The 16,429-nt window shown below is 45.7% G+C and overlaps 1 protein-coding gene across 1 annotated transcript; it reads left to right on the top strand.

Moving 5' to 3' along the window:
• The first annotated feature begins 4,817 nt into the window (after positions 1-4,817).
• Positions 4,818-9,569, top strand: LOC136360597 (uncharacterized). Its single transcript, XM_066317963.1, has 7 exons — positions 4,818-4,998; positions 5,192-5,441; positions 6,308-6,367; positions 6,998-7,129; positions 7,938-8,084; positions 8,921-8,981; positions 9,110-9,569. The coding sequence occupies exons 2-7, from the start codon at positions 5,277-5,279 to the stop codon at positions 9,211-9,213; spliced, it is 669 nt and encodes a 222-aa protein (XP_066174060.1). The 5' UTR covers positions 4,818-4,998; positions 5,192-5,276; the 3' UTR covers positions 9,214-9,569.
• Positions 9,570-16,429: the final 6,860 nt, after the last annotated feature.

Raw genomic sequence — 16,429 nt, 5'->3', positions numbered from 1 at the left:
TGTGCAGTGCTGCACGTGGCTTCTCTGTGATGGGAGGGTTACTTGAGCTCCTTTGTGAGAAGCCTGTGATCACCCTGTATTAGGAGGTTGCTGATTGTCTCTTTAAAAAAGAAATAAAATCTGCAGTGGATTTTCCTGCAGTGGCAGCACAGGGTTTTGTCACCAACAATATAGAAGAGAAGCTTTGTTTTCTGGAAGTGGCTGCTCTTGGAGACGAGAGCCAGAAAAGATGCAGCTGAGAGCTGCCTGCTGCTGGGGTCACTCCACTGGGTAAGAAGGAAAAGGGCTTAGGCTGTGGAGGGGGTGTCTGAAGTTGAGTCTTGTGCTATAATCCTACTTTTGGGGATCCTGATTTTCTTTTAACAAACCTGAAAAGGCTTTTCCTCCTTTTTTTTTGTTTTTTGTTTTTGTTTTTTTAAATAGTAATTATATAAAACCCTACATAAATACCTGTAAATCTCAACTGCTGAAAAAGTCAAAGGAAATGCATGGACATGGCTTTTCAGCTGTGAGAGCTTTTTGACTTTTTCCATGGTTGCCATGACACCTCCTAGTATCTCCTAGGATGGCCCATGCTTTTAATCAGGTGAAGCTCCTGGGGGGGTTTGGGGAGCTTTGGGGGGCCATGGGGTGTGTGTTTTGGGAGCAGGCTTCTCCTTGGCACAGCCTTTCCAGATGCGGAAGTGTTGCACACAGATGGCAGTGGGTTTTTTTCCTGGGGGTCTTGTAGCATGTTGCTAGAAGCTGGAAGCAGCATGCTACAAGAAGCAAGAGCTCTGTTGGGGATTTCTCACCCTCTTTCAGGCACTGGAGGAGCAGAGTAGCCAACACATCCTATCTGGTAAGAGAAGCTCAGAAATTACAGAAATTGTCACTTCTTTGTTTCCTTCCTGGCTGTCTGCCCTTGTCCTCCAGTCAAAGCAGTGCTCACCACCTGGGTTGTGCCAGGGGTGCAGTGGTGTTGCTTCTGTCCCTGAGACCTCTGTGATTTGTGTCCTTTGACTCAGTTTGATGGTCTCTAGGAAAACGCTGCAGTTTTGTGTGAAACATTACAAAGTATCTGCTGCTTTGTTCTCCTGTGGCCCAGCAGAATTGCTGGAGCTGTGGCTGCCTGAGGACTTCACCTCCAAGCACTTAAAAAACCCAAATTGCTTTGGAAGCAGTGGTACTGAAGTATCTCCTTACGTGCTGGGGTGCTGCCTGTTCCCTCACTTCCACTGCAGTGCTGTGTGCCAAGAGCATCCGAGCGAGGAAAGCAGGCGTGGGAGCAGCTTCATCTGCGAGTGGAAATGGGCTTCACCTGCAGTGAACTTGTTCCTTTTGCTTCCTGTCATGGAAACATGAGAACTGTATTTTTGGACAAAGAATTTCTAAGCAGTCTTATAAGGGATTTTGGGTTTTTTTTAAAAAGAAAAAAAAAAAAGGTGCAAGATTAAGTGCATGTTTACTTGCCCCAGATCAAAGGTTTTGAACACTAAGATCACTCTCTCTTGAATGGACCCTCCTCTGTCCTTGGGCAGTGGAACTTCCTGCCCTTTTCCTCTTTAGCATTTTACTGTAACTCTCTTTTTTTCCCCAGGAGAAGTATCTATACAAAAATTATAAGCAATTAAATGTTCAAGCCATAAAGCCATGAGTGTGGGAAGACCCGCTTTACAAGTTTTAACATTTGTATGTAAAATGATGTTTGTATGAAATATTTTCATGGTAGAGTGAATATTTAAACAAAAAAGTTTCAGTAAGATCTAAACCAGATTTAAAGGGATGTCTTTTTGTAAGATGCAAGTGTAATTGAATACCAGTAAGTAGATTTGAGTTGTTTTTTTTTTTTTAAGGGGAGATGCAACAAATGATCCTTACAATTGCAAATTGTTGTTTCTGCTCTTTGGGGGAGTATTTACGCAGCATTACATGCGGCCGCCATAATAATTGCAATAGCAAGGCTAGTCACATTTTCAAGATGTACCTCTCAGCTTGTCTCCTCATGATACTGTACAAACAACCCACCCCTCCTTTCTGTAGATCCCCTTCTAGAAAACTTTTCCTACTGCAGCTGTAACAAATTTAACTCTGAGGTAAGAACCAGACTAAAATTGTGTATTACTTAACAGTTTCTGCTGGGCCTTCTGCTGTTTTAATACTCTTTAGCCCATAATTAGTGGGTGTCTCTGTTCTGAAGAACTAAGTGCTAAAGAATAATCTTTGGGGTAAGCTTATACACGTGTTAACAGTTAACCCCGGAGTATTTAACTTGTGTACAGTACTTGATAGGTGTTTTATGACATTTGTACTCGAACTATGAGCCTTACTGAACATCTGTAAGTTTATTCATGACTTTTAAAAATGGATAACTCTAAGAAAGATGTTTACATGAATGATGATTGCCCTTCCTTTGATGTTATGAATGAGGTTTTTATAGTGTGTTTGGGGCGTATGTGCAAGGAAGCAAGAAAAGTGTTTCTGGGGAAAAACAGACTTGACAAACATTTGTAATAAGTGAATTTTAAAGATTGCTTTAATTGCGCTATGAAGGCAATGCAAAAATAAAATATTCAACAGAAACTTGTTATTTGTGTCATGGTTTTGGCCTTGCTCTGACCTCTCCCCCTTCCTTGTGTCCTGTGTGACCGCAGTTTTTGCTGATGCACAGGAGCAGGATTTTATGCAGTTAACACACGTCTAGTTATGTAAATAGGGAATGAACGCCTGACACCACTTGTTGGTTTTTTCTGGCACCTCTGCTGCTTTTCTTACTGCTCTTTTTCAGTGCACATAAGGTGGACTTCAGTTGTATCATGGTATGGAAGAACATCCCCCCCAAAGTGTCATTAACTGCTGTTTTGAAGTGTGGTATATTTTTCTCTGAGGCAGTGGGAAGGTGCAGCAGGGTGCTTTCCAGCCAGGTAACCTCTTCCTGTGTCTTCTAATTTCATGTACACATCCTGCTGGGTGAGTGGTGAGGAAGGGAGCTGCATTTTCAATGCCTGCCCTGCCTTCCCCTCCTCTGTGATCCCAATTGCTGAGGTACCTGAGCCTCTCCTGCCTGTGCTGGGTGTGGGTGTGCACAGACTGTCCTCCCCTCTCTGCAAGGCTGCAGAAGTGACATTGCTGCTTCAGCCTTCACAGTCACGACAGGCTGGAAGGATGGGTGCTCGGGGTGTGTTTGCAAGTGTGTGGGGACAGTTGGGATTGTGGAATGACACTGGGATTGTGGATTGTGCCATGTGCTGGCTTCACCCAGCCTGGCTGTGTTCCAGTCCTGTCCCGGTGTAATAACCCAGAACACTGTGGAGGTGCAGTGGGTTCATTTGAAGAAATTATACCTGACCTGTGAGCTGATTCCTTAAAAATGTTTCAGGGATAGGCAGGTTTTAGTGGGTGCTTGCTAGGATTTGAATGGAGGTGCTTGGGGGGATGTTAGAATCATAGAATTGTTGAATCATCAGGATTGGAAGAGACGTTCAAGGTCAACCAGTCCAACCATCCACCTCCCAGTAGCACTGTCACCCCTAAACCACATCACCCAGATGCCTCTCAAACACCTCCAGGGATCAGCAAAGCCTGTTCCCAAACTGCCTCCCTGGAAAAACTGTTCCCATCACCTGACTGCCCTAACAGTGAAAATGTTTCCAATATCTAATCTGAATCTCCCTGTCTCAGTTTAGGGCCATTTCCTCTGGTTCTCTCACTGCAGACACAGCAGGGAAGACTGATCCCCACCTTACTACGGCCTCCCTTGAGGGAGTTGCAGAGTGATGAGGCTCTCCCTGAGCCTCCTCCTGAGACTGAACAACCCCAGCTCCCTCAAACATAAGACGTGTTTTTGACACCTTTCATGAGCCTCGTTGCCCTTCTCTGGAAGGCAACAATCTGATCTGATTTGAGTTGCTCTGATCCAGCACCTCAAAATTCTTTTTAAAGCAGACAGCCCAGACTGAACACAGCACTCGAGGTGTGGCCCGAGCAGTGCCAAGTCAGGGGGTTGATCACTTGCCTAGTCCTGCTGCCTGCTCTATCCCAGACATAGGCCAGGATGCCCTTGCCCACCTTAGCTACCTGGGCACATGCTGGCTTATGCTGGATCAAGGGCATTCCCAAGCTCTTTTCTGTCGAACAGCACAGGTTCTTGTGCTCTTTCCAACAGAGGGTTGGTTCCCCGATATGCCGGGGGAACCTTTGCCTGTCAGTCTGAAGAAACTGATCCCACAAGTCATTAACAGTACGTATAGAGTTTCATGGAATCTTACAATCACACTATGGTTTAGATTGGAAGAGTTACTCTCCCTCACCACGGGCAGGAACGCCTTCCACTAGACCAGGTTACTCAAAACCCCACCTTGAACACTTTCAGTGATGTGACACCCAACAAGACCTCCGAGCGACCTGTGGCGCTTTCCGCAGCTCACAGTATCGCCCGTGAGGATGGGGTGAGGCAGCACTCAAGGCTGCAGGGGCGGAGGAAAGGGAAGAAAGGCTCAGCTGCTGCGGGGAAGGATGGGTGGAGCGCCCGGTTCCGGCAGCCCGAGGGTGCCCGGGGCGGGGCGGCCGCTCCCGGCTGCAGGTGAGGTGAGGCGGGCGGGGGCGGAGCGGCCGCGTTCTTCCACGGTTCCCGGCACGGCCAAAGGGTTCCCGGCACGGCTCGGGGTCCGCCGGCCTGGCCGGCTTCTCCTGGCACAGGCCGGGAGCTCGTTTCCCGCAGGCGGAGCAGGAGCGTCCCGCCGCCCGGGAGCGCCGCCGGGCCGGGGCCGCCGCAGGTGAGAGCGCAGCGGCGTGGCGCTTCCCGCGGGATCGGGGCCGAACGCGGGCACACGGGAGCCGGAGCCGCCCCTGCAGAGGGCGTGCGGTGACCGGCAGCAGCCGCGGGCAGTGTCCGGGGCTCGGCCCTGGCTGCCCGGAGAGGTGCGGAGCTTGACTTCCGAATGGGAGCGATCCTGAGCCCCGCCTGCGGCTCCGGGCAGCAGAAACCGCGAAGGGAGAAGCTCAGCGGAGGGGTCTAAGGTGAGGATCGCGTTCCGCTCCAGAAACGTCGGGAATGGTGTCCCGGTGGCCTGCTACGGAGCAGCCCCAGGGATTTCCCCGAAGGCCGCTTTGCCTTCGGGCGCTGAGCAGTGAGCTCGGGGCTCCTGGTGCCGGTCCTGCGCTCCGGCCCGTGGCCGTGCTGACGACCCTGTCCCTTCTCTCTCCTGCCCAGGAAGAGCCGCGCTCCCGACCCTGGAAGGCCCCGGTGCCGCTCGCCAGTCTCCGTGCTCGGGGGTTTAGGTGGGAATCAGAGCAGAATGGATCGGTATCGATATTTCATCTTTAACCAGAGGAACATGGTCGTGCTGGGGATGTTCCAGATAGCCTTCAGCACCGTCTGTGTCACCAGTGGGTTCATAGATGCCATTTTCAGAACAGAGTCTCAGCTGGGCAAAACCAGAGCTCCAATTTGGGCTGGCATGGTAAATTTGTACTATCTTTTCCATGCTTTGTTTTGCAGTGTGTTTTTTTCCCCTCACTTTCATCTACTAATACTCATGTTGGGGGTGGGAGGGAAGCCAAGATTTCTTGCCATCTCTTCTCTTGTTCTATGCTTTGAACTCAGTTAATAACTCACGATATGGGCACAAGAATGCAAGCAGACTTCCATCTGAGGGAACTAAATTAAATACATTTCTGCTGGATTATGTAGAAAATGAGGCATAGTGACAATTGACAGGTTTTTGGGTTTTTTTGCAGAAGCGTAGTTACCACAGAGAGGTCACCAAAGTTTAGGAGGGGAACACCTCATCCTGTGTTCAGATAGAGGAACATCTGGGTGATGAACCCTGGCCCACAGCACAGTGCCCCTAACTTTGGTACTGCAGTGAGGAGTGGGCAGGAGGTGTCCCTGCTCCCTGACATTCCCTGATTTACCCTGCTGAGCCATGCTGCAAGGAAATCCCACTGAAGAGCTCTCTCCAGTGCAGAGGCTGTCTCCTCTCATCAATATCTTTCTTTCCTCTACAAGATGTATGTGGACTGGGGACAGCAATGTGCATTTTTAGCACCTTAAATCAGTCTTATTCAATCGGTTTCATTATTTTGCCTGACCCATAAAGCTCTGGTCAGCAGTAGCAAGGTGGGAAAGATACATGTCGCCTGTGTCCTCCCCCAGGAGATGCTACAGAGGAAAGCAGAAGAAATGAGCAATTCTTTTCTCATTTCTGATGCAGCAGTTACTCTGATCCAAGCCTTGAAAACACGGGCTCTTCATTACTCTGCAGCAGTTTGTCTTCCAAATCTGATACCAGTCTCCCAAGCTGCCAACTCTTTTTGTGCCCTGCAGGTGATGGCAGTCCCAGGCGTCCTGGCTTTGTTCTCCTCGCAGAGGAAGAATCCAGTTCTTGTAAGCTGGAGGGGCGGATGGGTGTTTGTGTGTGTGGGGCAGGGGCAAAATATTGGGGCAATCAGAAGCAGTTTGAGGAGGGAAGGAGCTGAGTGGTTCTCCTGCAGAATTAAGAGTGTATTTCTTTGAGTTATCGTCACACAAGCTGCTGTGTTCAAAAGCAAGAGGAGGATGCAGTGTTACCCTGCTTTCTGCTGCAGCAGACAGGCAGTGGGTATAATAAAAAGCAAAACCCTGTAAAAACACTCAGTTTCAATGCTTTTCTTTTGGTAGTGCTTCATGTTGTTAAGCACTGTGTAGACTAAAATGTGAAATGAGTTAAGAGGTTTGCATTTCCTAGGCAGGTTTCTCCAGCCATGTAAACTCCAAGGGAGGATGTTGTATGCAAATAAGAGATCTCTAAGATAAATTCTTAATTAAAATTGATATTCAGGACTCAGCTGTAGCTGAGAAACTAAATATTATGAAAACCTCTACTCCTCTGTGTTTGGCTCCTAAGTTTCTGTTGCTACTGGGGACATTGTGGAGTTATGGTAGGTCAAAGGCTAGCTGTAATGCTTGTATTTGCCAAAGGACAGCTTTGATTCCTGCTCCCCTTCTTTCTCTCACTAAAATTCTCTGTCTGTCTAGGTGAATGTACTGATAGCTGCCTCCATAATCTCTTGTGTTGCCATCCTCGTGGTAATAGCCTATAGCTCCTTCACACTGAGCTATGGTGAAGAGGAGGAGCTGAGTTCTGCCCCAGTCCATGCTATCCATACTGTAAGTATTGATATCATGATTATTGCTGGGGAACATGACACCCTGAATCTGCAGACAGTGCCAGATGCGGCTTACAAACAGAACCAGAGTTCTAGGAGGGATGACACTAGGTCAGGTTGGCTGCTTTTGCTTCGTAGTGCAAAGGGGTGGTGTGGGCTGAGCCATGAGAAAATCCTAGTGCTCCTCAGGGAAAGGTGCTTTGGGTATCCCTGGCCTGGTTTGAGGCAGTGGGTGCAAGGCTTAAATCTTCCCAGCCAGCACAAAGGTGACAAAGTTACAGCAATTACAGGTCAGCTGCTTAAACCTGGTGTTGTTTCAACTGGATCTTCCCCAGTAAAGCTGAGGAGAAGGAAAGAAGCCCTTTTGTATCTCCAATCTACAAGCAACTGCTTGCTGTGGGGGTGAAGGCATTCCAGATAGATGGAACTGATCATTAGTTTATTGCAGGACAAATCAAAATGTGAGGCTGCTATAAGGTGCAGTGCTGCAAGACAACGTTTCTCATATTCAGTGTGAAGAAGAGCAGCCAGTCCTTGGGTTTTCACTCATTGTCAAAGCCATTTCCAAACCCAATGCCATTACATAGCATCTCACATTTGATCAGTGGCCTTATTTTACTGCTTGCTCTGTTTGAGGCTTGTTTTTCAGAACACAGAAAAACCGTAAATAACACTGACTACAGCTCAATCTCCTCTCAGGCCATCACAGCATTCTTGCAGTCATTAAATGACGTTTCAGTGGAGAGTGTCACTTTTTGAATAGTGTCACTTTTTGACTGTGGCTTTCCCGTCTCGTTTTCCGTTTGCAGAGGTTCATCCTCAGTGGAGTTGTCAGGGGTGCTAACATAGCCATGCTGGCTGCCTCCATCTGCAGTGCCTTTTTTGTGCTGGCCATGGCTTACCTGGGATGCCGGAGCCTTCCACGCTGCTCCTGCTATGACAGTGTCACTGGGATGGTGAGTGACCAGACCAGGGAACAAGTTCATCTCTACTGAGTGTGCTGGGAGGGGAAGAAATGGGGAACAAGGTGTATTTTTCTCCTATAAGCCTAGTCTCAGCTCCTAGTTCAGTCATGCAGGGCTAATTCTAAGAAATTAAGTGGGATATTAAAGGAATTTTATATTTCTTATATATTTTCCTTTTATTATCTCCCTCTTATTTATGGTCTCATGTAAGATCTAATATAAGTTATCTCTATTCTCCAAACCATTTGTGCTGAAGTTACTGTGGCCCCTTTTCCCATAAATTCCTGCTATCCTCAAAAACTGTTCCTCTCATCTTTAAGCCATCAGTTGCTTCTGGTGCAGCATTACAAAGACTTACTGGTACTTACACACTGGAGCTTCAAATTCAGTAATAAAAATACCTCCTGCGCTGTGGGTGAAGTGTAGGGGTGCTGACATGTGTAATTTACTCCTCATGCAGAAGGACTCTGCCTCAAGTGATGGGGCACAGGGCACCTCTGCTAAGGGAGCTCAGTAAATAACTAAATACCAGCTACTTCTCTAGTGGAGCAGTTCTGATGCTGTGTTATTAAACATGTCCATCCAACCATTTGGTTTGGTGAGGAATTAAAGGGTGCAGGCCACAAGGCAGCTCTTCCTGACTAAAGACACCCAGTGGGTAACGTGAGGCTGCTTTACGCTTTCAAACTAAAATGTGTTAGGAGGAATGGACTGCACAGATTTTAAAACAAGTTCAGGTGTGTTTTCTTGAAAAAAATTTCCAGAATTTCTGGGTGAGGTATTTGATGGTGCTGGGGTTTTTTTGATTTTTTTTTTTTTCCTCACAGGAATGGTTGCAACCTAGTGAGGACCAAAATCAGGCTGTGGAAATGGTTTGTGCTGTACAAAGTGAGTAACTCTTTTGCCTCCACATGAACAAAGTTTACATCTCAGGCCAAGATCCTGATAACCAAAAGGAACTCAGGATTTTGTGCAAATGTCTGTACTGTGTTTAATGGTTTTCTTCTCTCACACAGGCCCTGGGGGGAGAAGTTGTAACTTCACAGATCGGTTTCCAGCCCAGGATGGAGATGCAGAAGAAGACACATCCAAACCTCCGCCATATATCAGAATGACTTGAAAAAGTGGCTGAACATTTTGTTCAAATGTGGCAAGAGAGATGCAAGGAGTTCTTAACCTTTAAAGATGGTTATGCACTTTTCCTTGGCCATTTGAAAACCACAAACACGCAGAGCAAATGCTGACTGCCCAGCACTGAGCAGAGATCACAGCGCAGAGGGGAAGATCTGCTGGTGATTTTGAACTTTCAGACTTTGTATAGTGAAAATACCTCATTGCCTCTGGAAAGAGAGAGGATTTTTTCCTCCGGCTTTTGTACTTAAATCATGTCTTATTTCACTGGAATTCATCATGTAATTGGTGCAGCAGTGCTAGCCTTAGGCATTTTAATATTTAACACAATTCCTTTTTCTTCAACTGCTCTCTCGATTTTTCCCTGTTGAATGAATTATTTGGATAATAATGAAGGACACACTTCATCCTTGAACTTCAGAGTGTTTTCCTTTTCATGGTAGGAATGGGGGCAAGTAAAGCTTTTGATATGAAACCTTAATAACACCACTCAGGTACCTCTGTCAAAATGTGGCTTCTGTGGGGTGTACATGTGTCAGCACAATTAGTTTCACCACTCAAGTGTAACTACAGAGTGTGGCAGGAACTGGAGATGCAGTAGCTCCTCTTATGAAGTAACTTGAATGCTCTAAATTCAGTTCAAGTTTTCCTATTTCTATTTTGTAGATTGAAAGTTTAAAATAAATCCTTATTTTAGGGCCCATTCTGCTCTAAAATTTATTACAGATCTAGACCAAGGTGCTTTATTGTATTTTCTCTTGGAGACCTCTTCATCCTCTGGACTGAGGAACTACAGCTTGCAGTCAGGTTCTGTCATCTCCTGAAGTACATAGAATTCCCATGTGTACTTCTGTTTCACTTTTAGGTGAATGTCAAGTGTTGATCTTGCCTGCAGACCTTGAACAGGGAGTGGTAGATGACTTATCCCATGATACAGGTTATCACAGAATTTAAACAGGGCCTGGAAATAAGTTCCCATCTTGAGAAAGTGGGTAGTAGGGTAAGTCATGCCCACCATGAGGCATGTAACCCCAGGAATGATCTCACGTAAAACTTCTCTAATTGGAGCGAGTAAGGAGCCTTTCATGGTCCCAAGAGAAGAGTTGTTCTTGATTTATTGTTTTCTCTGAAGACTGAAGTCCTTTTCACAATGCTGGTAAAGGGGCTCCAATACCTAAATGGCTTTAAACTAAAGAAGGTGGGTTTAGGTTAGATATTGGTGAGAAATTCTTTGCTGTGAGGGCAGTGACACACTGGCACAGATTGTCTGAAGGAGCTGTGGATGCCCCATCTCTGAAAGCTGCAGGCCAGATTGGGTGCATTGGATGAGCAACCTGGTCTAGTGGAAGGTGTCCCTGCCTGTGGTAGGGGGGTCAGGAGGAGGTGATATTTAAGGTCACTTCCAAACAATTCTATGATTTTGTCATGATTCTATGACGGTGTTACACAGCTTTTGTTGTAATCTCGAACAGAGAAATACTCTGACGTGTTTTATACTTTCAGAAATACTCTGAAGTATTGAGGAAGTCCCAGTGAACTCTGGCACCCCTTTGTGTGTAAGGTGCTTGCCAAGTGTATCTGTTACTGACTTTAACCATTACAATTATTAATGTCTGGGAATATCTCCGATCAGGAGAGCAGCCCTAACCACCAGGCTCCCTCCACAGCCCTTCTCAGGTCACATATTGCTTCCTTCACTACCCAGCTTCAGCCAGGGAAGCTGTCCCCATCTTTGGGTGCTTGGGCCACACCTTAACTTGGGAGGCTGAACTATGTGCTACAGTGGCCCGGTTCTTCCTGGCTTTGGCTGTAAATACCTTCATTACCTCGCCTGCAGGGCCACACAATGGGTGAGGTTGGAAGGGACCTCTGGGGATCACCTGGACCAACCCCCTCCTATGCCAACCAAAACACAGCTGGTGTCTTGTTCACCAGCTGTGAAGGGGTTCATGTTTTACTTGCTTTTAATATATTAATTCAAAAGTGATTCAAAATGGGATGCTGTGCCTTTTTCTCTGAAATAGTGCCTGTCAACAGGAATCAAAGCACTGAGCCTGACTGCTCTCCCTGTCCACAGATGCTTCTGCAATGAAATGCTGGGGAGTTTCTTCTTGATTAATACAATCTGGTGTTCTTGTACATGAAAAGAAATACACCCTCAGAGGGTATTGGGTTCACTGAGAGCTGAAAGCAGCGTGGCTCTGGTAAGTCTAAAACAGGTTTTGCATTGCTGAAATGCACTGCTCAGCCTCTGCATCATTTTGGGTGGGAGTTAGGGTCCCATCCAGAAGTGCTGTTCCATAACCACTCACTGCAGTGTGACATACTGAGCACAATTCAACAGCATGTGACTGCTGCTTGGACGGGACATTTTGCTTTTACTGTGAGCATTTATCAGCAGCCATAAGCTGGCTTATTTCCTACACAGTCCTTCCAGTGGTGCAACTATTGCAGATCACTCACAGACACAGGATTTCAACAGTTCTTTCCACAAAAGTGGAGGTTTACAGAAAAAGTGACAGCTGCAGAATGGAAATTGGTGGAAAGTGATTATCAGTTTAATGTTACACCTCCTTGGTTAGCGTTGCAGAAAATATATTCCTGCCTGCCGTTTCCAGTGCTATATTTAGATCGTGTTCCTGTGTGCGAGGTACAGGAACCTTCCCATCTGCCTGCATCTCCAGGGATATTCCATGGCTTGTGTCACCCCCAGCTTTCACTGGTGGAAGTCAGGTGGAGTTATGGACCCCCCATCACGGATCCCAAGCATTTTGTGCTCGCCTTGTGTCAGCATCGCTTGTATTAAATCAAAGACAAGGCATTTACATTAAAAAAAAAAAATCTTTGTGGGGAGACAGATAGAGATGGTGCTGAAGGCAAATCTTGCCCTTGATATATTGCAGTTGTGTAAATTATCCAAGAGCGGGATAATTGCCCTCACAGCCAGGGGTGTGATAGAGTGAGTGACCTGGTTGGGTTTGGTTGGAGTCTGCTGTGAGGAGGAAGGGGCAGGGGGTCGTGTGAGGGACAGAAAGGGTAAGGTGTTGTCCGAGGGACAGAAAGCGTAGGTGGCTGTGCTGGGGACAGGAAGGAACGAGCTGGAACTGCAGAAGGAAGAGAGGAGAGAAAGAGCCGAGATCTGCGTGGAGCTGCCCGTGGGATTGCAAGAGAAAAGGTATGAGAGACTTCGAGATAACAAGGTGCTGATACTTAAAGCCTTCTGAAGTTTTATTGAAGCGCTCTGAGTGTCGTGGCTCTCTGGACAACCACACCTCTTTACCTCGAGTAGGCTGAGACAAACAGTGCCCGATTCCCTGAGGCACAGAACAGGGCACACAAAACGCCCGGGTGGATAAAAGGAAAGCCTCTCCATTAGCAGGGCCAGAGATAATCACCCTGCACAATCAGAAGGTTAATCAAGGAAGCTGATTCTGGAAGTTAATGTTCAACTAAGGGCAAAGGATTTTTTGAAGTCATTTCCCCAACAGAAGGTGCAGGAGGCGCAGGGGAGGAGGGAAAGAGGGATCTTCATCATGGTGAAGATCAGGGAACCCTTTCAGGCACTTCTTTGATAATGAGCCAGCTTGGGATTTTTAATATGTTTTTTAAAATATATTTCTTGTTTATTTATATCTGATTTTTTGTTTTTCACAGATGTATGTTTTGTGCAGTTCCTGCCCTGTGCTGCTGGTGCTCAGGGTCAGGGCAGTCTTTGCTGGGCACAAGTGTCTTTCCCCTTTGCTGGCCAAAGGCAGTGAGAAACCAGGGGATCCAGTCACAGCTCTGTATCTCCACAGCACACGTGTTTCAGCACCTAGTTGGAAATTGAAGTTAAACTTCACTATAGGTAGATGAGCTGGCCTAAAATGTTTTGAGTGGGGAATACATAGATCTTGCTCATTAAGCATGCTGCTGACTGCTAGGGAAAGGCAGGCTACAGAGGAGAGTCTTAAAAGAGCTGGGAAGGACAGGAGTGGTACTAATGAATCAAAATACAGATATGTTCTGAAAACAGAAAGTGGTATTTGCCTGCAGCTGAGAGGAGGAATATTCCCTTTCTTGGCTTTTGGGGTTTTTTTCCCCTTATACTCAGTAGAACCCCCACCTAATCTAAGAAGCCCAACATGCACTTTTTGGAGTCAGGCTGTGTGATTTCTTGTTTTGTAGGATCATAGAACCACAGACTTTTTTAGATTGGAAAGGACCTTTAGGATCATCGAGTCCAATCATTGATCCTTGTAGGTCCCTTCCAAACTCAGATGTGATTCCATGATTCTCCAGCACTAAGAGTATGTATGTATCAGGAAAAGTTGTTGAACTTACCTCTAATTTCAGGAGAGAAGCCCATCAAAGCAAACAGCATTTCCCAGCCTTCCCTAGCAGCTTCTCCATAAAAACAGGAACTGCTCTATCCTGCATCTCTTCAGGTCAATCTAACCCAAGCATATTATCAAACTGCAGTTTCACTTGCACTTTCTGAGCTGCTGCAATAATGGCTCTTTTCTTTTCCCTCCCTTTTTCTTTTTGTAGTTACAGCTTCAAAGTTACAGAAATGTGTGTCCTCTTTCATTGACTTGACATTAATGTTATCTTAATTTAAAACGACTTTGTTTCACAGTTTATGTTCCATCCTCTGGCTTCTGCCCATTACATTATTTTAAGTACACTCACCACTTTCTTTTTTAGCCAATATTAGTTGCTGTATATGTTAAGTTTATGATGGAACAATACAAACATGCAAATGTTGCTAAGCCCTTGCCCCTCACCCAAAAACCATAAGACTGATTCAGGATGACAGATGGTGTTTTCAGTTCCCAAATTATTTGCTCTAAACCTATCTTATAGCAGTTGCTTCTGTGTTTCTGATTTTGTCTGATGCAGGCAGCCTCCCAACCCCGACTGACCCAAGTTTTTGCTTCATTCAACAGTTCTTCACCCATAAACCCTGAGAGCTGGAGCCTTAAAGCAGATGCTAGAACCAGTGTCATGTACCACACATCAAAATGAGTTGGGGGAGTTCTGTGTGGAATTCCAAGTGTTGCATTATGATGCAAAAGTATCTATGCCTATGGTGATGTGAATATTCATGTTTTCTGGCCATCACTTTAGATATATATAGAGAATATGTCTTACATACCTTTATTTACCCTATCATGCATATAAATGAACTATACCTGTTTAATGACAGAAGAAAGTATTGGAATCAGCTCTTTCAGGTCAGGTGCATTTTGACAAAAGCACTGTGAGCCTTGAGGCAAAAGACGAGAGCTGCCAGCATTTGTGCTTTTTTACTGCAGCAACACAGTGACTCAGATATTAGCTCAGAATTGAAGCTAGCACCCCGAGGCAGTCATGAGGATGCACAGGAACTTGAAAACACTCTCTGATTAGCACATGCTTTTCTTAATCTACAGCTGAATCTTTGGGTGCTGCAGCCAGAAGCCCTTCACTCTCTAATTTAGGAGTGTTAAAAATACCTTGAAGTAAATAGAAAAGCTGTTTCATGTATTTTAGGGTAGGTTTAGTCTTTTCCTCTTTCTCTGCCCTTCCTTAACTGGAGAAAGGTCCGAGGGACAGAGGACTGTGAAGGGCAAGGAGCACCTCAAAGCCCCCTGAGCATTTCCAGTGTTTCCCTGTACAGGAGTGGGTGTGAAGGATATGGGAATGACCAGGCTTTGGGAAGGAGAAATGGTTTGCAAATGCAGCTTCTGCTTTATGACTCCTGATTTAGAGGCCCAGTGTGATGTTTTTAGCAGTAAATCACTAATTTTCAGGAAGAGGGAGTTTAGCATACTGCCTCACCCCAGCCTGTTTTTCTGCCTGTGACCTTTCCAAAAGGGCAGTGCAAACAGTAAAATAATAGAAAAGGAAGTACTGAGCTGAGACCAGGGTCTTATGACTCTTAGTTTTCTTATGCCCAGAGCTTCGCTCAGCCTGGCCTTGAACACTTCTGGGGATGGGACATCCACAGTGCTCTGGGCAATGTGTGCCAGTGCCTCACCACCCTCAGAGGGAAGAACTTCATCCCAGCAAGAGCAGCGTATTTGTTAAAGGCAGGCCAGGGAGAGGATTATGGATTATGCTCTGTTTTGGGGTTGGTTTTTTTTTAATGATCACTGGCATTGCTGGGAAATTTGTTTTCCATTCATTTCAAATGATTAGCTAAGGATTCAGTAATTTGTGATTCACATTAAGCAGTGATGATTCAGCAACAGAAAACAATACTGTCAATAACATCCTCCCAAGGATTGTGCACCTCAGGGAATGTCCCTGGATGACCAGCAGCTCTTACTTGCCTTCCTTTGAGCTCTGGGGTAGCTTCCAGAACTACAAGGAGCTGCCTTCAGCACGTTCTTCTGTTTTGCAGGTGGGAGGCTGCACAGACCCAGGGAATCCCAGAACACCCCTGGAAACCAGCAGCCATTCTTCCTCTCTCAAAGCCTCCTCATCACAGCCCTCACTGATGGCACCATTCAGCTGGATAAATGAGGCCTCCTTTGGGCACCCTGCATCAACAGAGGAAGGAGAAAAACATCCCACATCCTCAGAACAGTGAGATTTTTCTGTGAGTCCTAAAATAACGACAGTTCTAATGTTATTTATGACTTTAGATTTAAGATTACGTGTCGGTGTTGTGTTGATTTGCACAGAAAACCCAGACTACTACATTAAAAAGTACCATTACTATTGCTTTTAAATAACACATGGCTCTACATTTATCTAGGAATTGCAGTGTTAAGCAATATCAAAAGTAGGACTCTGGAAAAAAAATACTATCAGAATTATACATTCTGATGGAAGTGGAAATACTCACAGAGGGGACAAGGAATATGACTTTCAACAAGTTTATGAAGTTAAAGAGGTTTTATTTTTGAACAAGGTAAGACTAGAGGAAAAGTAATGGAGCAGATTCCTTTAGAGGCTTACATCCAAGGGTCAGTATTTGCTATTTTTATAACTGTTGTATCACTTGCACTTCTTCTGGAATCTGAAGTAAATACTGAACGAACATGCCTCTGAACCATCAGGTGCATGCTTCAGACGCCTCAAAATCATCCAGAGTTATTGCAAGAAAGCACTGACAGTAGTCCAAGTATTGTAACAGGGTTTTTTTGTAAAAATTGTCACCCAGACAGAAACTAGAAACTCCTTTAACTCCCTCACAGCATTTTTTTAACCATACAGAATTATACTCTAATTCTATA

This window comes from Sylvia atricapilla, chromosome 4, assembly GCF_009819655.1.
Source record: "Sylvia atricapilla isolate bSylAtr1 chromosome 4, bSylAtr1.pri, whole genome shotgun sequence".
Lineage (NCBI taxonomy): Eukaryota > Metazoa > Chordata > Aves > Passeriformes > Sylviidae > Sylvia > Sylvia atricapilla.
This window is presented reverse-complemented; position numbering and strand designations above follow the sequence as displayed.

Excerpts from the sequence above, each read along its gene's own strand:
- LOC136360597 (XM_066317963.1), top strand. The coding sequence starts at position 5,277 with ATGGATCGGTATCGATATTTCATCTTTAACCAGAGGAACATGGTCGTG. Across the intron at positions 5,442-6,307 it reads CTCCAATTTGGGCTGGCATG|GTGATGGCAGTCCCAGGCGT; the intron begins GTAAATTTGTAC and ends TGTGCCCTGCAG. Across the intron at positions 6,368-6,997 it reads AGAGGAAGAATCCAGTTCTT|GTGAATGTACTGATAGCTGC; the intron begins GTAAGCTGGAGG and ends CTGTCTGTCTAG.